The 23769-nt window shown below is 52.8% G+C and overlaps 1 protein-coding gene across 1 annotated transcript in view; it reads left to right on the top strand.

Moving 5' to 3' along the window:
• The first annotated feature begins 6872 nt into the window (after nt 1-6872).
• The window catches only part of LOC140403226 (complement C3-like), a 466462-nt gene continuing 449565 nt past the window's right edge, over nt 6873-23769 (top strand). The window contains exons 1-2 of the mRNA XM_072490983.1: nt 6873-6958; nt 12055-12244. Of these exons, the coding sequence (XP_072347084.1) occupies nt 6888-6958; nt 12055-12244 (261 nt within the window). The 5' untranslated portion in view covers nt 6873-6887. The remainder of the gene's footprint in view (nt 6959-12054; nt 12245-23769) is intronic.

The raw sequence follows: 23769 nt of genomic DNA, 5'->3' as shown, positions 1-23769 counted from the left end.
ATGGAGGAGCAAGACCTTCTCGACGAGGGGGATCTGATTTATGACTCCTCGCATGCTTCCGGAAGAGGACGGGCCCTGGTATTGTCAGGCAGGACGGGAGCGAGGCCCCGGAGGTGGACTTCCTGGGGAAGGTAAACATACGTTCGTGAGGGGTCTCATTGGTGACAGTGCATAGGAGCGACCGGATGGAGTGGAGCGCATCGGGTGAGGACCTCCTGCCAGCAGAAGATTGGGAGACTTCTAGACCTTAGGGCCAGGAGGACGGCCTTCCAGACCGTCGCGTTCTCCCTCTCCACCTGTCCGTTGCCCCGGGGGTTGTAGCTGGTCGTCCTGCTGGAGGCGATGCCTTTGCTAAGCAGGAACTGACGCATCTCGTCGCTCATGAAGGAGGAACCCCGATTGCTGTGGATGTTGGTGGGGAACGAACAAGGTAAAGATACTGTGCAGGGCCTTGATGACGGTGGCAGAGGTGATGTCAAGGCATGGGATGGCAAAGGGGAATCTTGAGTATTCATCAACAATGTTGAGGAAGTACACGTTATGGTCAGTGGAGGGGAGGAGCCCTTTGAAATCTATGCTGAGGCGCTCAAAGGGACAAGAGGCCTTTACCAGTGGCGCTCTTGCAGATAGAAGTGCGGTTTGCACTCCGCGCAGACCTGGCAGTCGCTGGTCACGGTCCTGACCTCGATGGAGTAAGGCAGGTTGTGAGCCTTGATAAAGTGAAAAACACGGGGTGACGCCCGGGTGACAGAGGTCATTATGGAGGGCCCGAAGTCGGTCTACTTGTGCCCTGGCACATGTAACGTGGGATAGGGCATCTGGGGGCTCATTGAACTTCCCCGGTCGGTACAAGATCTCGTAGTTGTAGGTGGAGAGCTCGATCCTCCACCTCAAAATCTTGTCGTTCTTGCTTTTGCCCCGCTGTGTTTTGTTAAACATGAAGGCAACCGACCGTTGGTCAGTGAGGAGAGTGAATCGCCTGCCGGCCAGGTAATGCCTCCAATGTCGCACAGCTTCTACAATGGCTTGGGCTTCCTTTTCGATAGAGGAGTGTCGGATTTCAGAGGCATGGCGGGTACGGGAGAAGAAAGTCATGGGCCTGCCCGCCTGGTTAAGGGTAGCGGCCAGAGCAAAGTATGATGCATCGCTTTCCACCTGGAATGGAATGGACTCGTCCACAGCGTGCATCGCGGCTTTGGCAATATCTGCCTTGATGCGGTTGAAGGCCAGGCGGGCCTCAGCTGTCAGGGGACCAATGGTGGATTTAATAAGTGGACGGGCCTTGTCCGCATAATTAGGGACCTACTGGGCATAGTAAGAGAAGAACCCCAGGCATCTCTTCAGGGCCTTGGGGCAGTGGGGTAGGGGGAGTTCCATTAGGGGGCCCATGCGGTCGTGGTCGGGCCCTAGGACTCAGTTTTCCACAACGTCGCCGAGGATGGCTCGGCGCGTTGTGATGAAAAAGCATTTTTCCTTATTGTAGGTGAGGTTCAGGAGTTTAGCGATGTGGAGGAAGTGCCGGAGGTTTTCGGCATGGTCCTGCTGGTCATGGCCGCAGATGGTGACATTATCTAAGTACGGGAACGTGGCCCGCAGCGCAGCCCATACTGGTCAACCATTCGCTCTATTTCTCGTTGGAAGACCGAGACCCCATTAGTGACGCCAAAGGGAACCCTGAGGAAGTGGTAGAGACGGCCATCTGCCTCGAAGGCAGCGTATTGGCGGTCCTCCGGGTGGATAGGGAGCTGGTGGCACGCGGACTTCAACTCAACTGTGGAGAAGACTCGATACTGCGCAATCTGGTTTACCATGTCAAATATGCGGGGGAGGGGGTATGCACCGAGCTGCGTGTACCGGTTGATGGTCTGACTGTAGTCGATGACCATCCGGTGCTTCTCCCCAGTCTTGACGACCACCACTTAGGCTCTCCAGGGGCTGGTACTAGCCTCAATGATCCCCTCTCGTAGGAGTCGCTGCACCTCCGACCTGATAAAGGCCCTGTCCCGGGCACTGTATCGTCTGCTCCTAGTGGCGACGGGCTTACAGTCCGGGGTTAGGTTAGCAAAGAGCGATGGTGGAGCGACCTTAAGTTTCGCGAGGCTACAGACGGTGAGGGGGGGGGGCAGGAGTCCACCGAACTTTAAAGTAAGGCTTTGGCGGTGGCACTGGAAGCCCACCCCCAGTAACAGGGCACGAGCCCCAGTAATAGGGCAGCGCACAGGTGGGGAAGGACGTAGAGCTTGAAGTTAGTGTACTCTATGCCTTGAACAGTAAGGGTCGCGACACAGTACCCCCGGATTTCTACTGAATGTGATCTGGAAGCCAGGGAGATTTTCTGGGTCGTGGGTAAAATTGGGAGGGAGCAGCGCCTTACCGTATCTGGGTGCATGAAGCTGCCTGTGCTCCCGGAGTCGAAAAGGCAGGCCGTCTCATGCCCGTGGATCCGGATGGTCATCGTAGATTTTGCGAGGTGATGAGGCCGGGACTGGTTGAGCGTGATGGAGGCGAGCTTCGGAAGGTGATGGATAGGCCGGTCGAAGGTAGCGGCAGCCAGCGTACGACCAGGTGAGTAGGGCCCCCGGGAGGCTGCGGAGTGGTCCCAAGGTGGCGGCTCCCATGGGTCGCGCGTGGCATCGGAGATGGCATCAAAGATGGCGGCCCCCATGGGTCGCGCATGGCGGGTGGAGTACAAGATGGCATCAAAAATGGCGGTCCCCATGGGTCGCGTGTGGCGGGTGTTGTACAAGATGCCGTCAAAGATGGCAGCGCCCACGGGTCGCACATGGCGGGTGGCGCGGCAGCTGGGGGCGGCCCCGACAGGCAGCAGGCAACGCTGCTGGGTCTAGGAGTTTTAGGGAGAGACTGGGCCTGGCAGGCTTTCGCAAAGTGGCCCTTCCTCACACACCCGTTGCAAGTCGCGTTGCGTGCAGGGCAGCGTTGTCTGGGATGCTTACCCTGGCCGCAAGAGTAGCACTGCGGGCCTCCGGCGTTGGCGGGCTGCTCCGCGGCACAGGCCTGCACCGGACTCGAGTCGGATGATGGCGGCGCCCATGAGGACCACGAGGGTGCCGCGTGGTCAGAGGTGTAGGCCTCCATGTTCTGGAAGGCCACCTCCAGCGAGTTTGAGAGCTGCACTGTCTCTGGGAGGCCAAGTGTACCCCCTTCCAGCAATCGCTGGCGGATGTAATTCGATTTCATGCCTGCGACATAGGCGTCCCTGATCAACAGCTCCGCGTGTTGGGTAGCCGATACCGCCTGGAAGCACAGTTCCGGCCGAGTACCCGCAAGGCACGCAGGAATTCGGCTAGTGATTCTCCAGGGCGTTGTCGCCTCGTGGCAAGAAGGTGTCTAGCATACACCTCGTTTTACAGACTTTATATATTGTCCTTTCAGCAGCATTATTGCCCCCGTATACGAGAGGGCGTCCCCGGTGAGAAGGAAAACGTGCTCACCCATGCGTTGAGGATCTGCTGCTTCTGGAGGACGGTGAAGTCTAGGGTGAGGATCCGAGGTACGCTTCGAAGCAGCTTAGCCAGTGCTCGAATGTTGCAGTGGCGTCGGCTGCCTGTGGGTCCAGCTCCAGGCGATCTGGCTTGAGCAATGAATTCATCTCAGATGTTTAGTTTATTAAATTGATGTGCCATCAATGAACACGAGACAAGCAGTGAACGTAACTGAGGCTTTAATAAACTAAACAGAAAGCCTCCTGGCCTCGGATCCCGAACTGGGGCAGCGGCGGAGACTAGCCACTTTTATACCGAGCCCGAGGGGAGACGGAGCCAGCAGGCAGTGGTTTACCACATTACATATAATAGTGGCAGTTTACCACAATACACATATTATATATGACAGTGGTTCGGAGCCGGCAGGGACAAGCCCAGGCATGTAGCAATACAACAGTACAATACACTACAGTGGTTTACCACAGTAGCACTGTTCTCTCTTGCCGTAGACCAGGCTTCAAAGTCTGGAAAAGGCAGCCAGCATACAGAATAACAGACCACATCTGGAAACAGGGTTACAGCTAGAGGCTGTAGGAGCTCAGAGACAGATTCACCTGCAGATATTTTAAATTTATTCACAACTCAGAATACAAAAAAAAATCAGCTACATGATAAAGACACCAAATATCAGTGTAAAGGCGCCCAAACGAGCCACACAGACGACTGGAAAAGGGACACACCATTGCCCTGCCCTAACGGCAGCCCCACATCGGTGGAAAGGCACCCAAATGAACAGCGCAAACCACTGGAAAAGGCCTCACCGATGCGGGGCATGATGGAAGAGCGAGAGAGAACTTTTACAAAAAATAAAACCAAGACAAAATACAGGAAAACCACCAGAAGCTCAACAAACAATTAAATACAAGGCAAAGCCGACAGCACTCAAACCAACACACCCTCCCCTCTCCCATCCCCCCACCCGCTCCAGCAACAGCCCCACATTGGTGAAGACGCGCCCAGAAGCAGCTTAGTCCACCGGAAAAGGACAGGCAGCGTGTGGTTGAGGAGCGAGAGAGAGAGAAAACACCCCTCCCCCTCACTAGCACCGGGAATGACCACTCAGCCCCCAGTGCACAGAAGCAGGAGGGCCGCAACAAGCAAGCACCCAGCCGCTCGGTACAAAATAACAATTCCAGATATATGGGGGGAGGGGAGGATTGGGGATATCGATGGATGGTTGTGAAAGAAAGAGACGGCATTGGTGAATAGAATTAAGGGCAAATGGGAGGAGGGGCTGGGGTTTGAGCTAGGATGCAGGATATTCAGTGAGGTGTGCCAGGTCAGCGCAACATCCTCGTGGAGTCTTATTCAATTTAAGATGGTGTATATGACGAGGGCTCAGTTGAGTGGATTTTTCCTGGGGGTGAAAGATTAATGTGAGAGGTGTGGAAGGGGGTCGGTGAACCACGGCCAGATATTCTGGGGGTGTGAGAAATTGGAGGGGTTTTGGGGGGGCGGATGGTGTTTAAGATTTTGTTGGGAATACTGGGGTTTAGGGTAAAGCTGTGTCCCAGGCGGCGGTATTTGGGAGGTGGAAATGCTGGAGCTTCAGAAGGGGGAAGAGGGCCGATATGGTGGTCTTCGCTTCCTTGATTGCCTGGCAGAGGATACTGTTGAATTGCCGATCGGTGGCGGCATGGATGCGGGATATACAGCAATTTCTGAGCTTGGAGATGATTAGGTTTGCCTGAGGGGTTCGGAGGACAGGTTGTGCGCAAGATGGTATCTGTTTTTATCCATGTTGTACAAACTGTTAGTGGTATGTGTGGATGGTCTCTGTGACTATGATTGATTTGAGTTTGCAATAAAGTACATTAAAAAAGGGTCACTTTTTGCCACCAATCGCCTCAATGCTTTGAGGCTTGTGTGTGGGAAGGTACCACAGATGGGGGAGGAAGTAAGCGTTGTTGGGTGCTTAGCTGCAGTGTGATGTGGGTCCTGGGTGTGACAGACAGTTGTGACAACCTGTCCGGAGGCAGGATGGATGGGAGCAGGGGCTCATTGGGCAGGGAGGGCTTGGAGACAGCTGGTGGTCCTGAGGGGTGGGCTAGCTGATAGTGTAGCTGAGCATCTAGCTGAGGCTCCTGCACTGAGGGACAGTGGCCAGGGAGGGTGCCAAAGGCTGTGGTGCATGTGTCCTTTGTTTGGGACAGACTGTGGTATTCCTCTGCTTTCCCTGCAGTCGGCATCACTTCTGATAAGTGCACCGAGGAGTGTCAACATCTGGTGTGCCACTGACTGAGCTTGGCCATGTCCATCCCATTGATGAGGCAGCTGGAGTCTGAGGGCTTCCAGAGGGGTATCCTGGGTGGATTCCCAGATGACCAGAAGCTCGCTGAACATTTACAGAACAGAATAAACAGTCAGCAGAGTAAACAGGCAGGAGTCTGTAAACAGCACCAAAGGGGTGTGTTCAAAACACCCACTGCAGTGATGGAGTCTGTGCCAGGTAGTCCCGATCCAGAGCGGGACACCCTGAGTCCACAAAGTCGCTTCCCTCTACTCCCACCAGTCCAGGCCGCCACCCCTCAGCAAGCACCACAATTTTGGAGAGTTTCTAAAGGTTTCTGTACCTTCTCGCTCTCCCTCAGCAGCCATGGCTCCCAGGCCCTGTTTGTAAATACTTGCACCAGTTTGCGCCCATGTGACTCCCATCTGAGAGGGGTGGAGCATCTTAGAAGGGTGGAACTTGTGTCCAAGCTGCTAATTATATTTAAATCCATGCAAATTACAGTTTTGCATGGGCCCGTCGGTACTGGTTGCAAACTTCAATTTTTCCACCAGCGAGGGACTGGAGCATGACGCCGGAATCGGATTCTGGCGCAAACCTCAATTTTTCAATTATGCCCGATTCTCCGCCCTATCACAAATTGCACTTCCAACGCCGTGAAAATAGGAATGCCGCCTTCGCTTTTTCAGACGAGAGCCCTTAAAGTGGCTGTCCCTTTAATTTGCCCCTCAGTTTATTTGATTTAGTTAAATTGGTTATTTAATTTATTCAAAAATAGGAATAATGTAGCAAGGATAATTTGCAGGCACAAAAATCATGCAGGCAATGGTGAGCCCAGTGGTGTCATGGCTCTCGATTAGAGTTAACATGGTCAGTCATGAACTCTCTGGCTGCACTCCATTTGTAAAATGTTTGTATTTCTTATCTTAGGTTGCCAAGGTTAAACTCTAAATCCCAGGCAAAAAGCCATCAAATGATTTTCACCAGACTATTGAGTTTAAATGAACTCTTAATTAAATAGTGTGGACAGCGGATATTTGGATATCTTTTAAGTCCAAATTTCCCAATTGTTAAAAATTAACAGATCTGTACTGGGTTTTAATATGAACTGGCCAAATTATTTGGAAAAGTTGGTCCCAGAGAAGCAGTCTGTCATGATGAGGGGGGCCTCTCTGTTAATTGCTGTGTTGGTCTTTATTCCTGGGCTGTCCCAATGTGATCCATTGTAAGTATGAGGGAATGTTTCTGATTTCTAGAATACATATTATTTTCTAGACCATTGAATTAGACAGCTTCCTGATGTGATCCTGAAAGATGGGTATGTTTCCCTAATTCTTATGAATCACTCATTTGAATTAGGCTTTCAGTTCATTTTAAAGGATACCTTTTTAGAGAACATTGTGTTTTCCTGAAAGGAAGGATCTCAAGGCCTCGGAGAGTATGTATGTCGGGTTACATAGAATATATGGCATAGAAGCAGACCATTAGGTCCAACTAGTTCATCTCATGTTTATGCTCCACTTGAACCTTCTCATATTTTTCCTCACATAAATTTATCATTCTGATCTTCCATACTCTTTTCCTTAATATGCTTGTCCAACTTCCCCTTAAATGCATCTTTACCATTTATTTTAACCATTCCTTCTGGTAGTGAACTCCAGATTCTTAGCAAGTTTTGGATAACACTTGCCTTCTCAGTTCCCTGTTGGACTTCTAGGTGATTATCTTATACTGACAGCCTCTAGTTGCACTCTTTCTCATAAAAAGAAACATTCTCTCTCACAAGAAAAAACATTCTCTCGATGCACTCTAAAACCGTTCATTATTTTAACCAACTCTGATAGTTCACCTCTCTGCCTTATTTTTTAAGAAGAAGTTGCCTGGTCTGTCAACCCTTTTTTTTCCTGGTATGTATAACCACGTATCTCTGATATCAGGCGGGATTCTCCGAGCCCACGCCGGATTGGAGAATCGCCGGGGGGGGGGTGAATCCCGCCACGCCGCTCCGACGTCGGTCCGCTGATTCTCGCCGCGCCGCATTCGACGGGCCAAGTGCCTGCCGAGCCCCGCTTGCTTTGTTTGCGTATGCTCCTACCCGGCGGGACCACGGCATTTTGGCTACGGGGGCCGTCCTGGTGGGGGGTGGGGGGGAATCAACCCCAGTGGGGGCCTCCACGGTGGCCAGGCCCGCAATCGGGGGCTACCGATCGGTGGGCACTCATTCCGGGGGGGGGGCCTATGTTCCTCTGCGCCGGGCGCATCTAGGGCTCGGCCATATTGCCTGGGGGCTGGCGTGGAGACGGCCATGGCACGTATGCACAGACCCGTGCTGGCCGTGGCGCATATACGCGACCCCGCGCCGGCCATGTAGGCCCGGATTTCGGCGCCGGAGCAGCACACAGCACTCCGGTGCCGTTCTAGCCCCCGAGGAAGGGGTGAATGACTGGGCCTGGAGGCCGGTTGACGCCAGCATCGCGCCGCCCCAGTTTTGACGCCGGCGTCAACACTTGTAAATCTTCTCTGCATCCTCTCCAGTGCCTCTATATCCTTCTCCTTCTTTGTAATTTAGTTATCAGAACTGCACTCAGTACCCTAAGGGTGACTTCAACGAAGTTTGATGCAGATTTAACATGATTTTCTTCCTTTTCAGTTTTATCCCTTTGGAAATAAATTGGTTTTTTTCTGAGTTTGCTAACCTGTGCTGTGACATTGAGTGATCGATGGATTTGTACTCCCAAGATCCCTTTAGTTCTTTGTCTGGTCATGACAGCCTGGGCTCGTGCGCTGTCAATTCCATCCCCACATGACTCAGAGTCATACCACAAGTGAAATTAGATGTTATTGTAAAATACCTGAGGACCTTGGCTGAGCCCAATAAATTGCAGTCACCAGATTTGTAAATTTAACACACAAATAACCTTTTATTATCTAATATTAATATAATTAAACTGACAAAGATGTAACTGACTGCCTGATACTCCTTTCCTAAACCCCCCTTTCCAACTTGCCCCACTTTGAGCACACACACACAGGCATCATAGAGGGACAGGGTGGTAGAGAGGGAAGAAAAAATGATGACAAAGTAAAAAGGATTTAAAAAATCTCTGATGCACTGTGATGGTTTCCAGTTAAAGTCTTTCAGGAGTTCAAGCTTTTGCTTTGATGCTTCTTCCTTCTAAGCTTGAGAAGGTTTTCTCTAGCAAGGCTGTCTACTTTATTTGTCGATTCATTTCAACTATATGGCAAAGATGAGCCAGGCACTCATTAGTTTTAGAATAATAAAGCAACCCTTTACTTCAGCAGAAAGAGAGAGCAACATTTCCTTCATGAAGGGTTTTAATAGAATAAAATAAGGAAAGACTGTTTCCAGTTGCAGAAGGTACCCAGAGGACACAGATGTAATTGTCAAATAAGTCAGGATTTTGCAGCCTATCTATATTCTGTTGTATTATATCCAATCCTCATCACTATCCACAACTTCGCCAACTCACTAATCAGACCCGTTATGTTTTCTTCCAAGTCATTTATATATATTACAAAGAGCAGAGGTCCCAGTACTGATCCCTGCAGAACACTACTGGTTACAGACCTCCATTTGGAAAAACACCCTTTCACTGCTACCCTCTGTCTTCTATGGCCAAGCCAGTTCTGGATCCATCCAGCTAGTTCACCCCTGACCCCATGTGATCTAATCTTTTGCACCAGCCTGCCATGAGGGACCTTATCAAATGCTTTACTAAATGTAGACAACTTGAACTAATTGGATAGCTCTTTCGTAGATTAGGCACAGATCTTCCACATAGATCTTGGTTTCCTTCTGCGCTGTATTATTCTGTGATGGTATTCTGTTACCTTTTCTGTGGTTCTGCTGTAACTATGGCAATCAGTGAGGTTGCCCTCCTTTCTTTTGATATCTATATTCTAATGCTCAGAGTCGCTAGGTATCAAATGATACCGCCACAAGGTTCAACCGGCCAAACACCAGTTAGTTCAAGGTCAAGGGTACTTTATTTACACACACAATTGATCAACAACATACACTACTAGTTAACTTCACCTATCGACGAAGACAACCTGTACTTAACTTCAGGCACCCGGCTTAGGTCAGAGGAACAGTGGCCGCTGTTCGATTCTGGATCTATCGAGTCTGTAGAAGTAACTGCTGCTCAGCTAGGCTCATCCGTCTGGTAGCGGGCGTTGAACTTGGACTTGCTTCTGGTGGTGCTGCGATTGGAGATGGTCGTAGCTGGGGCTCCAGGTCCAAAAGAGGACGAACACATGGTGGACTCTCTTCTTATGCTTGAGGGATTTTGCGCTATTTTGGGCGGCCCTTCAGTTTGGACCCCACTAATTGGGTGATCCCTGATCACTATGTTTGATTTCTAACCAATAAATGGGCGGGTGCCTGGATGGCTGGGCGTGTCCCAAGCGGTTACTAACCCTGTTGTTTACGCTTCCCTAAAACAGGGAGTGGCGCCGAAATGTCTGGGATTGTACCAGTCGCTCAAGTACCAGTCCTTTGTCTTGGTGGAGATGGGCCATCAAATGCCAATCGGCCCATCAAAATGCTAATTGGTCGGAGTTTCGATACCATCTGGATTCCTCATTCGCAAATATACATTTCAGGCTCTGAGCCTGCCTGAATCTTGCTTTGTCCATTTTACCCGCTATGCTCTGCGTGTTTCTCTGTTCCTGGTTGTAAGTGGCCATCCCAGATGGCTACAGTTCTTTGAATTTAGTTACCAAACACAAGCAGGACTCATTTCCCTACTAATGCTCATTGTATCTGCAGAACATAGGGAACAGCTTCAAATTAGAAAAGTAATCTCTTCGATGGCACCCATGGAAACATAGTAACTCCACCAATGGTATTCTGCTCTCAGAGAGGCTCAAGAAATATTGTCTCAACAAACTAATGTCAACATTCAATTTCATTATTTTGTCTAAAATTAAATCAGAAATATTAAACAGACACTTGGCTGTGTAAGGTCTTATTAAGGTCTGGCTCCATCACTGCTGTCATTTTGAGACAATTCATTTATTGGCATTGCCATTGGGCCTAGATTTTCCTCCCAATTTTTCTTGAAAGCAGTAGAAAATAGCTGAGTCACTATCTCCACAAGGATTTGCCTCCCCTACTACTCTTTCTGGGATCACTAATAGCTGCTCCTTCCCTGCTTAAATGTGAATGGGGCACAAAATGCGTTTGAGCTCTTTGTAATAATTCAGTTCAGGGTGCTCCAGTTATCACTGCTTCCTGTGCAATTTAAGCTCCAGGAAGCTGTAGTAGTGACCCTGGGTTACAACACAAAGGAAGAGGGATTGGCAGCGGCCTCCTTTTCCTCCATTCACACCTCCTTTTCATTGAAGCTTGAACCACTGCTGAAGTCCACAAGGCTGCTGGAGTTTTGAACTCGAGGATATGAAAAGGTACCCTTTTAACTGCCCAACAGCCTCTCCAGCCGTTTCAGTGGCTGTCCCACTAGAAATTTGTGGTGGGCTACTCCTTGGCAGGAAGAATCCTTCTGAAGCCTTTTTGTACGGAATGAAATTCATTACAGCCTCCTGGGTTCCAACGGTGATGGAATGATAGGTGGCATTCATGACCCACTGGGACATCGCTGTTGGGAGGTTGATCCAGGCCTGAATGTTCACTGAAATTACAAATTGGTCTGAAAGGAAAGCAGCTGAACACGGGGCAAGTTGTTCATTCTGCACATAATCCCACACTGAAGATGGTGTCTCTGTCCCATCCTGGAGTGGGGCATATGATCAGGATTGCTTTTAGATCCAAGCACGTATTGGGTTAACTGAATTTTTCAAAACAGATCCATAGACATTTGTTGGGTAAGGGTGTCAAGGGTATGAAAAACAGTTTGGAAAATGGTGTTGAGGTAAAGGTCAACCATGATCTAATTTAATGGCAGAACAGGATCATGGGACTGAACCATCGCCTGCTCCAATTCCTATTTCATGTACTCTCTCAACTCTTGCACATGTCTTTAACAGCAATGCTTTTCAGCTGAGAGGGAATCCTGTTACTGGGGCTTCGATGTGAAAGTGCCAAATATTAATTTAGCAAGCAAGATTGTTGTTACAGTGTAGAACATTGTTCCAATTTAACAAACTTATTTACATCTGCCTAATGGAGGTAATGGTGATTCCTTCTCCATAACGGATAGAGGACCAATTATATATGAGTTTGGGAAATATAACTAATCTGTTCACAAAATTGATCCTAAAGTCAACACAGTCCATTGTTGCTGGAGCACCTTAATCATTGCTGTTGACAAAATGATATTCGTTTACTTATTCTGACAGATACCTACTGACTGCTCCAAACATTTTACGAGTTGAACATATGGAAAATGTCGTTGTGGAAGCCCACAATATCAACTCGGACATAAACGTTGACATTCGTTTACAATTTTTCCCTCAAACTGGTGGCACAATAATTTTGAATTCTGGAATTATAACATCAAATCTTGGGTACCTATCTGTGCCGATTAAGGTCAGTGAACTGAATAATTAAATACTTAAAGCAGTTTGCATGATTATTTAGCATGTCTCGAAAGTAGAAGGCTTTATTTAGAACTACCTCAAACACTGGTCAGGATTTTGTTGCCAACATGATCTACTCTGGAGATCTTCACCCCGGAGCCTCCGACTTCATAGTCCCCCCTAACCCTGACCGTGACATATGACTGGTCTCCCATGGTGTGCGATTGGCGGGCAGATTCAGTGGAGGAGCTCAGGTGAGTGCATCAGTTGGAGGAGAGGGTAATGCCTGGGCAGTACCCGGTTGCATAATGACCCTGCCAAGGCCACTGCCCCCTGATACTGACCAGGTGCTGCTGCAGGGAAATGCTGCTGGCGGGTGGGTGGCTGCGGGGGAGATCTATTTTTACTTTGTATACCGTGGCAGCCTTTAAATGCGGCACCCAAATTTTTACAAACAAAGTTAACCTGGGTGCCCCACCAGGATGACATCATGGGACCCGCCCATAGATGTTTTTTTCTGTCCCGTGACATGGCAGACAAAGCTTCTGTTGGAGCTGCCAGCTTCAATGCTGCTTTTCCTGCCCTCTGCAACATTCTGCCTTTAAAAGGGATTACTCTGCCCCGAATATTTCCTTTCCTCTTTTCCTTTCCCATTCCATATCTGATTTGACTCCAAATCACCATATTCTCTTCCTCGTTTCCCCAGTTTCGTTCTCAAGATTTAAATCTCACTCGTTCGGGAGGTAGACTGTAGGTCTCATTGTTCACCAAGGATCAAGATGCTTCATCAACCAAATTGCACTGTTGTACGCTCACACTTCTGTGGTGATGTGCCTGTTAGCAATATCATAGATGGCTGGTGGTATGACCTCCAACCATTAAAAAAACCCTGGATTTGAATTTTGAATGCAAAATAAATCCAGCTGTCCTGCAAACTGAGCAACTGAACAGTAATACCAAAGATTTTCCCCTCATGGTTCCCTCGTGTGGCGGTACAGGCACACTATGCGGTTTCAAGACAGTGGTCATGTGACAAGGTACTCAGATATAAGTGGGGGCACCTTGAGGGCCTTGTACGATGTTATTTCTTCTTTGATCATCGCTTTCAACCCTTTCCAGAACGAGGAAGGCGAGACCTTCCCATTCTTGTCGGAATCTACGTAATTCCCTATGGCTGAAGCCATCCTTTCACAAAACCCCTTATCTACCAGGAGTGATGTGTTCAACCTCCATGGTGGGCACTGGATGCGTCCTGTCTCTAACTGCATATCTACATAGTGTGGACCATGGTCCGATTTACTATCGGCGAGTACTCAGCTCCCACCACCCCGGGAGTAACGCCTTTCCCACTATGAAACGGGGCTGTTTAGCACAGGGCTAAATCGCTGGCTTTGAAAGCAGACCAATTCAGGCCAGCAGCATGGTTCAATTCCCGTAACAGCCTTCCCGAACAGGCGCTGGAATGTGGCGACTAGGGGCTTTTCACAGTAACTTCATTTGAAGCCTACTTGTGACAATAAATTTCATTTCATTTTTTTCATTTCAAAAGATTTATTCTGGAGTAGACCCAGTGCATATGAGAGAAGAAGGAATACTCCCTCTCCCTTGGGCGACTAAATTTCCATGGATCCACCCCCGCCCCATCTGTTCCAGAAATAACCAGAGACCTGGGACTTGACCTGTCCATCGTCAGGTCTAATACATAATTGAAATCTTCCCTCATAATCAACTGATGGGAGTTTAGATCAGGGATGGCTGCATTGATGCATAAATGTTCACTAATACCACTGGTGCATCCGCCAGCACCCTACTCATCATAACATATCACCCCTCAGGGTCTAATAAAATTCTAGTCGCCGTAAATGCCATCCTCTTATTGATCAAGATCGCAACTCCTATCGACCTTGAATCAAATTTGAGTGCAACAGTTGCCCCACCCACCCTTTCCTCAGTTTTGTCTGATCCCTAATTGGCAAATGTGTCTCCTGCATGAAGCCTACCATTGCGTTCAAAGTCCTCAAATGAGTAAACACCCGAGACATTTTGACCGGACCATTAAATCCCCTAACATTCCATGTCACCAACCTAGTGGGGGAGCTCTGGACCCTCCCTCTAGTAGAGTCAGCCATATCCCCTCTGTGAGAACCTCCAACTGGGCCCCAAACTACCTTGAATCCAGCCTTACCCAAGATGGACACCGCTTCCACCCCTACATTGGCCCATACATAAAGGGACCCTCGTCGGCAGCGTTTTATCTAACCCCCCCCCGTTTCAACCCCGTCCCCCCCGCCGGCTGTTTACCCAACACCTTTCCCCCCTTTCCTCACCCTTCCAAACATCTGCTAACCATCCCTCCCAGTTCAAATAAGCACCCACAGCTGAGCTGGGTACTCCATTCTGAATCGCACCTTTTTTTTGTAAAGCGCCGCCTTGGCAATGTTGAACCCAACTCGTCGCTTTGCCAGTTCCGTCCCGATGTCCTGGTAAATTCGAACACGGTGCCCTTCCCAATAGCTTTCCTTCGTGACCTTCGCCCATTCCAAGATCCGCATTTTACTGAGAAATCAATGAAGGTGGACTATGATTGCCTGTGGTGGATCGCCGGATTTCCAGGTTCTGTCGTAGTGACCAGTAGGCCCGGTCCACCTCGGGAGGGTTAGCAAAGACCCCCTCCCCCACCAATTTCCCAAGCACCTTCGGCACAAATTCTTTGGCTTTGGTGCCCTCCGGTAGCCCAACAATCCGTAGATTTTGGCGTTTGGACCTGTTCTCCTGGTCTTCAGCCTTGGCTCTTAAAATCTTTTGGGTCTCCGCCATCAACTTAACTTCAGCCTCCAAAGAGGCAATCCGGTCGCTATTATCCAAGACTGCCTCTTCCATCTCACGGATCTTCATGTTTTGTGCCTCCATCCGCTGCTCTACCCTCTCCAAGGTTAACCGAAGGGGGACCATTCCTCAATTACTCTAGAAAAATCTTCCCCATCAACTGCCTTTATTTATGGAACTCCCCACAAGGAATTCCATCAATTTCTCCGTTGACTCCAGGGTAGGTGTCGATGATCTGGAAGGCTCCTCCATGTTTTTTTTCCCTTCACCATGAGGTGCTGTCTTTTCAAGTGAGGAGCTTTTAAATGTCTTCTGCCTGGTCTTACCCCTTGCAGGCATTCCACTTCGGAGAAGAGACTGGTAAGTACAAATTCGCTTCCATTTTTTGGGAAAAATTACACCCATAAATCGGGTGACAAGGGCCAAAAGCGGGTCGCAGGACGGGAGCCGCCTTGTACACGACTGCTCACAGCACCAAAATAAACATATTTCTACCTTATTGGATCATATTACTTGCTGATGAAACTTGCCACCTATCAATATCCTTAGTTGGACAGTAAATGCTGGCTCAGCCAGAGATGCCCACATCCCGTAAATGAATTTTGAAGACGGTCATACACTCATCAGGACAAATACAAGCATTCCAAATTTCAAAGGGGCAACAATTTATCTGCATGAGAAAAGGGTGCTGATTGATTGGGAGAGCAATGCTAATTCAGGTGTTGCCATGGACAATGCAACAGGGAACTATTGTCCCCCATGCTTTTTAATTGAAAATAGGCAGGATGCGTACATGTTCCTTTTGGCCGCGTATGGATATATGTCGCTTCCAGCATTGACACACATTATGAGCCTGATGGAATTTTGGTTTAATAACTGATCTGAAAGACGGCACCTCTGGCAGTGTAACACTTCCTCAACAAAGCAATGAGTGTCAGCCTGGATGGGATGGGTCTTGACTGGACATCCCTCTGACTCAGAGGCTTATGTATCATCCATTGAGCCACATGTATAAACTATGGGATTGTCATAAACATTTAACTGGGTCCTTGGGAAAGGAACCTGCTTCCTTTATTTGGCCTGGTCCAAATGTAAATCAAGTCTTCAGGACATGGTTAACTCGTAAGGCTGAATGCAGTGGCCTATCATGTGTAACAATTGGAGATCTATTAGACTAACTAGAAATGGAGAAACGACGTGGTGTTCGACAGATCCCGAGAACAGAAATATTGTACAGACAGGTATGGCCTATTGAAATGATTTGAGTTTTCAGCTCCATTGACAACTTTTTTGACAATTAAAAAGCTTTTGCCATTTTGTCACAATCTTTTCCTTCTATTGCATGACTGTTGTCCAATGACAAAATAAGTAATTCTGCGCCTCGTGCTGCCGATAGCGGAGTTCCCGGTGAGGCAGAGAATTCAGCACAGTGAAGAAAATGGGATCAGCACCGTGCGCAGATCATTTCCAATGCTCGTCCCCCACTGGCGTCGGGATTGGGCAGCACGGTAGCATGGTGGTTAGCATAATTGCTTCACAGCTCCAGGGTCCCAGGTTCGATTTCCGGCTTGGATCACTGTCTGTGCGGAGTCTGCATGTTCTCCCCGTGTCTGCGTGGGTTTCCTCCGGGTGCTCCGGTTTCCTCCCACAGTCCAAAGATGTGCAGTTAGGTGGATTCGCCATGCTAAATTGCCCTTAGTGTCCAAAAATGCCCTTAGTGTTGGGAGTGGTTACTGGGTTATGGGGATAGGGTGGAGGTGTGGGCTTGGGTAGGGTGCTCTTTCAAAGAGCCGGTGCAGACTCGATGGGCCGAATGGCCTCCTTCTGCACTGTAGATTCTACGATTCTATGATCGAGGTTGGCACCCTGCGCCAGCGGGAGGATGCAAATGATCTTAATGACCCATTTGCATCATCTTAGCTGGTTGGGTACCATTTTCTCAATGCCTGCATGATTCTTTGGTCCTCTGGGCCGGTAACCATGTGGGCGAGAACTACAGGTATTGACAACCGTGGGCCTTGCAGTGGCCCAAGGCGGTATCTCTTTGAGGAGTTTCCCCCAAAGTCCTTCCGAGGGCCATCCTCCCACAATGCAAGACCTGCCTACCCCATCCCCACAGAGGTCACCCCCACCATAGAAACTCCCTAAATAAAGGGACCCCTCTAGAGAACTCCCTAAATAAGGAGACCCACTTAAATAAAGGCCCGCCGCCCCCCAGAGGCACCATAAATAATGATACCCCCCATAGAGACCCCCTAAATAAGGAGACCCATGTCAGGAAACCTCCAGAAAAGAGATGCCTGTCAGGAAGCCCCCACAGAAATAGAACATAAACATAGAACAATACAGCGCAGTACAGGCCCTTCGGCCCACGATGTTGCACCGAAACAAAAGCCATCTAACCTACACTATGCCATTATCATCCATATGTTTATCCAATAAACTTTTAAATGCCCTCAATGTTGGCGAGTTCACTACTGTAGCAGGTAGGGCATTCCACGGCCTCACTACTCTTTGCGTAAAGTAGTGGTGGGTTGGAGAGGGCTGTGGTCGGGTTGGGTCACTGTAGGAATCTTTAATTTGAAGGGATCTTAACCTGTCGAACTACGCCAAGTTTGGGGGAAGCTTAGTTGATGAATCAAAGTCCTGGTGCAATACGACAAGTTGTAAGATTTAATATTTCTGGACTATGCCAAGTTGTTTGATTCCTTGTATTATTCAACTGTGTAAAGTTGAAGGAATTTATATAATTTCTGCTATTTGGTTACCAGTAGCACTTTGCGAATACTGGGACTCAGCAGAAACTTCAGTTAAAACTTCTCAGGTGCCAAAAAGAATTGTTTTATTTGTAGTTGCTTGATTACAATTTGAAAGTCATTTAAAAGGCAATTTGTAGACAATTCGAAGCTTTCAGAGAATTACAGACATTGGGCGAAATTCTCCATTATCGGCGGAAAGTCCGGCGATCGGCGCAAAAAACGGCGCAAATCCCACTTGCGTCACGTCATAAAAATGGGCCGATAGTCTGCGGCCCGAAATGGGCTAGCAGCGACGTAACGGGATCCGCGCTTGCGCAGTGGTTCACGCCGTGCAGCGTCATACGCGCTGCACGGCGTGACGGCTCATAAGGCCACGCAGCTCCCCCCCACCCGACCGGAACAGCCGACCGCAACACCCGACTTGATGGCTGGCCGTCGCTCAGCCCCGAGGTTCGAGTCACGCGATGTGGAGGCGCTCCTGGACGCGGTGGAGCAGAGGAGGGACGCCCTGTATCCCGGGCACGGCCGCAGAGTTGCCCCACTCCACAGCCGGCGTCTGTGGAGGGAGGTGGCAGAGGCCGTCACCGCTGTGGCCCTAACACCACGGACAGGCACCCAGTGCCACAAGAAGGTGAACGACCTCGTCAGAGCAGGCAGGGTGAGCCTCCCCCATATCCCCCATATCCCCCCTCCCCCAAATCCCCCCTCCCCCATATCCCCCCTCCCCCATATCCCCCCTCCCCATATCCCCCCTCCCCATATCCCCCATATCCCCCCTCCCCCAAATCCCCCCCTCCCCCATATCCCCCCCTCCCCCATATCCCCCCTCCCCCATATCCCCCCTCCCCCATATCCCCCATATCCCCCCTCCCCCATATCCCCCATATTCCCCCCTCCCCCATATCCCCCTCCCCCATATCCCCCCCTCCCCCATATCCCCCCTCCCCCATATCCCCCATATCGCCCCTCCCCCATATTCCCCCCTCCCCCATATCCCCCATCCCCCATATCCCCCCTCCCCCATATCCCCCCTCCCCCATATCCCCCCTCCCCATATCCCCCATATTCCCCCCTCCCCATATCCCCCCTCCCCCATATCCCCCTCCCCCATATCCCCCCACCCCATATCCCCCCCTCCCCCATATCCCCCCTCCCCCATATCCCCCCTCCCCCATATCCCCCCTCCCCCATATCCCCCATATTCCCCCCTCCCCCATATCCCCCCTCCCCCATATCCCCCCCTCCCCCATATCCCCAAGTGAATCCAGCCCTAACCTTAACCTCTGCAATGCACGCGCAACCGATGGCGTGCATTCATATACCTGCCTAACACTGTTGCCTTTTACCCCTGCCACCACCCCCCCCCCAGGAGAAGCGCGCACACAACAATAGGGAGCATGTGAGGACTGGAGGAGGGCCCGCTGATGAGAGGCCACTGACCGTACACGAGGAAAGGGCCCTGGAACTGGCTGGCGGACCTGAGGACCGGGAGGTTGCTGATGCAGAGGTCGGGGCCCCACGAGCAAGTGAGCCACCAACAGCCCGTCCCCATATCCCCCCTCCCCTATATCCCCCTCCCCCGTATCACCTGATCACTGCCTGATGTCTAACCATGCATGCTTCATTGTGTATCGCAGGACCAAACGTCCAGGCACCCATCCCCGCAGATGCAGACCGCCCGCAGGATGCCCCTCGGAGACCACAGGAGACGGAGAGACCCGCACCCTCCAGCATGCGACGCCCGCAGGATGCCCCTCGGAGACCACGGGAGACGGAGAGACCCGAACCCTCCAGCATGCGACGCCCGCAGGATGCCCCTCGGAGACCAGGGGAGACGGAGAGACCCGGACCCTCCAGCATGCGATGCCCGCAGGATGCCCCTCGCACACCACGGGAGACGGAGAGACCTGGAGCAACAGGGAGACGACACCCCCGTCACGTGCGGGAGCGACCACCCAGCGATGAGGGGGGCAGCCACAGGCCCCCGTCACATCCGAGCCAGGACACCACTACCCAGGACACCACTATCCAGGACACCCCGACCCGGGACACCACTACCCAGGACACCCCTACCCGGGACACCACTACCCGGGACAGCACTACCCGGGACAGCACTACCCGGGACAGCACTACCCAGGACACCCCTACCCGGGACACCACTACCCGGGACAGCACTACCCGGGACAGCACTACCCAGGACAGCACTACCCAGGACACCCCTACCCGGGAAGACAAAATACCGGACAGTGACTCAGAGTGGATGGGTGGAGACGAACCCCCACCCCAAAGTGCCATGGACTCAGAGTGGGACGAAGAGCACGACACAACGCCACTGCTGTCACCAACACCCTCCACCATCGCAGAAACACTCACCACGGTTGGGCACTTTAGTGATGAGGCGTCTGGTACACTCACTGGTGCGCACAACACAGCCGTCCCGGTACAGCAGGTGGAGGTAGGAGCAGCAGAGGGACCGGGCGGTCGGAGGGCAGCCCAGGCCAAGCGAACATCTGCCGCCCAGATGGATCCCGGGTTCCTGCAGTTACCACACCCACACATAGATCCGATGCAACCACCGACACGGAGACGAGCGAATAGGGTGACGGGTGGCTTGCGGCGGCTGCGGTCGCAGGTGGAGGAGTCCACCCGCGTCCAGGAGCTGGGAGTGGTCCCGGTCATGCGTGCCACCCAGGCTGACACCGCACGGGTGGCGTCCGCGGTGGAGGCAATGGGTGCGACGGTGTCAGACATGGGGAACGGTTTGCGAGGCCTGGGGCCTTCCGTGCAGGCGGCGTCTGTGGCCCAGGAAATGGCTGCCCTCTCACAGGAGGCCATGAGCCAGTGCCAGCGCCAGATGGCAGAGGCGCTCAACGCCATAGCCCAGTCTCAGCAGGCCATGGCCCAGTCTCAGCAGGCCATGGCCCAGTCTCAGCAGGCCATGGCCCAGTCTCAGCAGGCCATAGCCCAGTCTCTGCAGGCCATGGCCCAGTCTCTGCAGGCCATGGCCCAGTCTCAGCAGGCCATCGCTGAGGGCATCGGCGCCAGTGGCCATGTGCGAGCTGGCGTCGCACTGTCGCAGACAGGGTTCGACAACCCCCTGGGCTCCATGGCTGCAAACCTGCAGACCCCTGTCGATACCAGCACGGGCCTCCAGGACTGGCAGTGCCAGATGTCGGGGGCGCGTCGGATGGCCAGTCCGTTCGCATCCCCCACCCATGTAGAGGCCTGGGGGCCATCGGGCACCCTGAGGGAGGAGGAGGTGGTGTGGTCCATCCCGGCTCCCTCTGTAGGGGAGGTCCCGGTACACCGCGACACCTCGGACTCCCCCCCCTTCCGTCCCAGGTGCATCGGGTGGGCAACGGTCAGGACAGGCTGGCAGCTCGCCATCCCAGTCGCCCGGGCCGCAGCCTGGCCCATCTAGGCCAGGACGCCCCAGGAAACGGCCGCCAAAGGGATCCAGTGTCAGAGGGCAGGAATCACAGGAGTCCACCTCCAGTTCTGCTGTACCGTCTGGGGAACCACGTAGACGTAGTCAAAGGGCCCGTAAGGCCAAACAATTAGACACTGAGTAAGTTGGCACGGGTGCAGGGCACAGATGAGTTTTAGGGGCTAGGGCACGTGCATGAACTCCTTTGGTTATTAAAGTCAATGTTACACCTACCGAAGCTGCCTTTGTGCTCTGTCCAAAGTGTGCGGGGGTGTCATGTACGTTGAGCGCAAGTGTATGTGTGAGGGGTGGTCTTACCTCAGCCCCAGGTGAGTCTGCCCCCTTCCCCCTGGGCCGCCATCAACATCCCCCGGGCAGAGGACGGGACCGTGCGCTGCAGTGTCACAGCCGCATGCAGGGATGGTCCGGGTGGATGGTGGTACTGTGGCCATGGGTCAGACATAGTCCAACGATGTAGAGCCAGGAGCTCATCGGAGGCGGGTTGTCATCATTCTCCATGGCCTGCGATAGACACGCGTCCACCCGCAACTGGGTGAGCCCGGCCCGTTGTGCCGCCGGTGGATCGGCAATTGGGGGTGGGGGGGTGGTGTGCATGCGGGTGGGGTGTGTGGGGTTGGGGAGGGGGGTGAGGGTGCTGGGTGGGTGGATGGGTGGGGGGTGTGGGTGGTCGGCTGTTGTCATGGTGTGCGGTCTGTGGCCATACTACCCGATTCCCACGCCCATCTAGTCAGTGAAGCGGGCGTCTATCAATCTGTCCCGTGCCCGCTGGGCCAGCCGGTAACGGTGGACAGCCACCCACCTGTGTCTACCCCGTCTGCCCTGACCATTGCCCCCATCCCCCTCATCTGGGGAGGACTGGGCCTCTTCCTGCTGCTCCTCCACTCCGCCCTCCTCTGCCTGCGGCACATCGCCCCTCTGCTGGGCGATGTTGTGCAGGACGCAGCACACCACAATGATGCGGCCGACCCTATCTGACCGATACTGGAGGGCGCCCCCAGAGAGGTCCAGGCACCTGAAACGCATCTTCAGCACGCCAAAGCACCTCTCGATCACTCCCCTTGTCGCTACATGGGCATCATTGTAGCGGTTCTCCGCCTCATTGCGTGGCCTCCGTATAGGCGTCATCAGCCACGATCGCAATGGGTAGCCCCTGTCGCCCAGCAACCAGCCCCTCAGCCGGGGATGGCGTCCCTCGTACATGCCGGGGATGGATGACCGCGACAACACGAATGAGTCGTGTACACTGCCTGGGTGACGGGCGCAGACGTGCAGGATCATCATGCGGTGGTCGCAGACCACCTGTACGTTCATTGAATAGGTCCCCTTCCTATTAGTGAACACGGCCCTGTTCTCTGCAGGTGGCCGCACGGCGACGTGCATCCCATCGATCGCGCCCTGGACCATGGGGAACCCGGCAACGGCAGAGAAGCGCACGGCCCGGGCATCTTGGCTGGCCCGGTCCACGGGGAAGCGGATGTAGCGATGCGCCATGGCATAAAGGGCATCTGTCACTGCCCGGATGCACCGATGCACCAATGTCTGCGATATGCCGGACAGGTCCCCACTCGGTGCCTGGAATGACCCCGTTGCATAAAAGTTCAGGGCCACCGTAACCTTGACGGACACGGGGAGAGGGTGTCCCCCGCCAGTGCCACGCGGTGACAGGTGTGCCAGCAGGTGGCAGATGAGTGCCACGGTTTCCCGGCTCATCCGGAGTCTCCTCCTGCATTCCCGGTCCGTGAGGTCCTGGTATGACTTCCGGGGCCGGTACACACGGGGCGCCCTCGGGTGTCTCCGTTGCCGTGGGGCCGCGACGTCCTCCTCCCCCTCCTCGTCCTGTCGGTCAGGTGTCCCTCCAGCCTGGGCGGCTGCCGCCTGCCCCTCTGCGGCAGCATGCGCCGCCTCTCTGGCACGCTCCTCCTCCTCCTCCTCCTCATCCAGGGCAACATAGACATGAACGGCTGCCACCACGGCGGCCAACATCGCTGGATGGTCTGAAAACATGACGGCCTGGTGGGGGGGGAGGGGAACGACGACATGTCATCATTGCCCATATCCCCTCCTCCCCCCAGCCAGGTGGCATGGACCGCATGGGTCCAACTGTTGGAGGCTGGCACCTGGCCAGGTGGACCAACTCATTTGCCCTCCCATCACCCACCCCGGCACGGACCCCAACCCCCAACCTCCACCCCGGCACAGACCCCCCCCCCCAACCTCCACCCCGGCACGGACCCCCCCCCCCAACCTCCACCCCGGCACGGACCCCCTCCCCAACCTCCACCCCGGCACGGACCCCCTCCCCAACCTCCACCCCAGCACGGACCCCCCCAACCCCCAACCTCCACCCCGGCACGGACCCCCCCCCCAACCTCCACCCCGGCACGGACCCCCCCCAACCCCCAACCTCCACCCCGGCACGGACCCCCCCCCCCCAACCTCCACCCCGGCACGGACCCCCCCCAACCCCCAACCTCCACCCCGGCACGGACCCCAACCCCCAAC

The sequence above is a fragment of the Scyliorhinus torazame genome, chromosome 27 (assembly GCF_047496885.1).
Source record: "Scyliorhinus torazame isolate Kashiwa2021f chromosome 27, sScyTor2.1, whole genome shotgun sequence".
In the NCBI taxonomy this organism is placed as follows: domain Eukaryota; kingdom Metazoa; phylum Chordata; class Chondrichthyes; order Carcharhiniformes; family Scyliorhinidae; genus Scyliorhinus; species Scyliorhinus torazame.
Note: the sequence above shows the minus strand (reverse complement) of the source record. Positions and strands in the feature narration are given on the sequence as shown.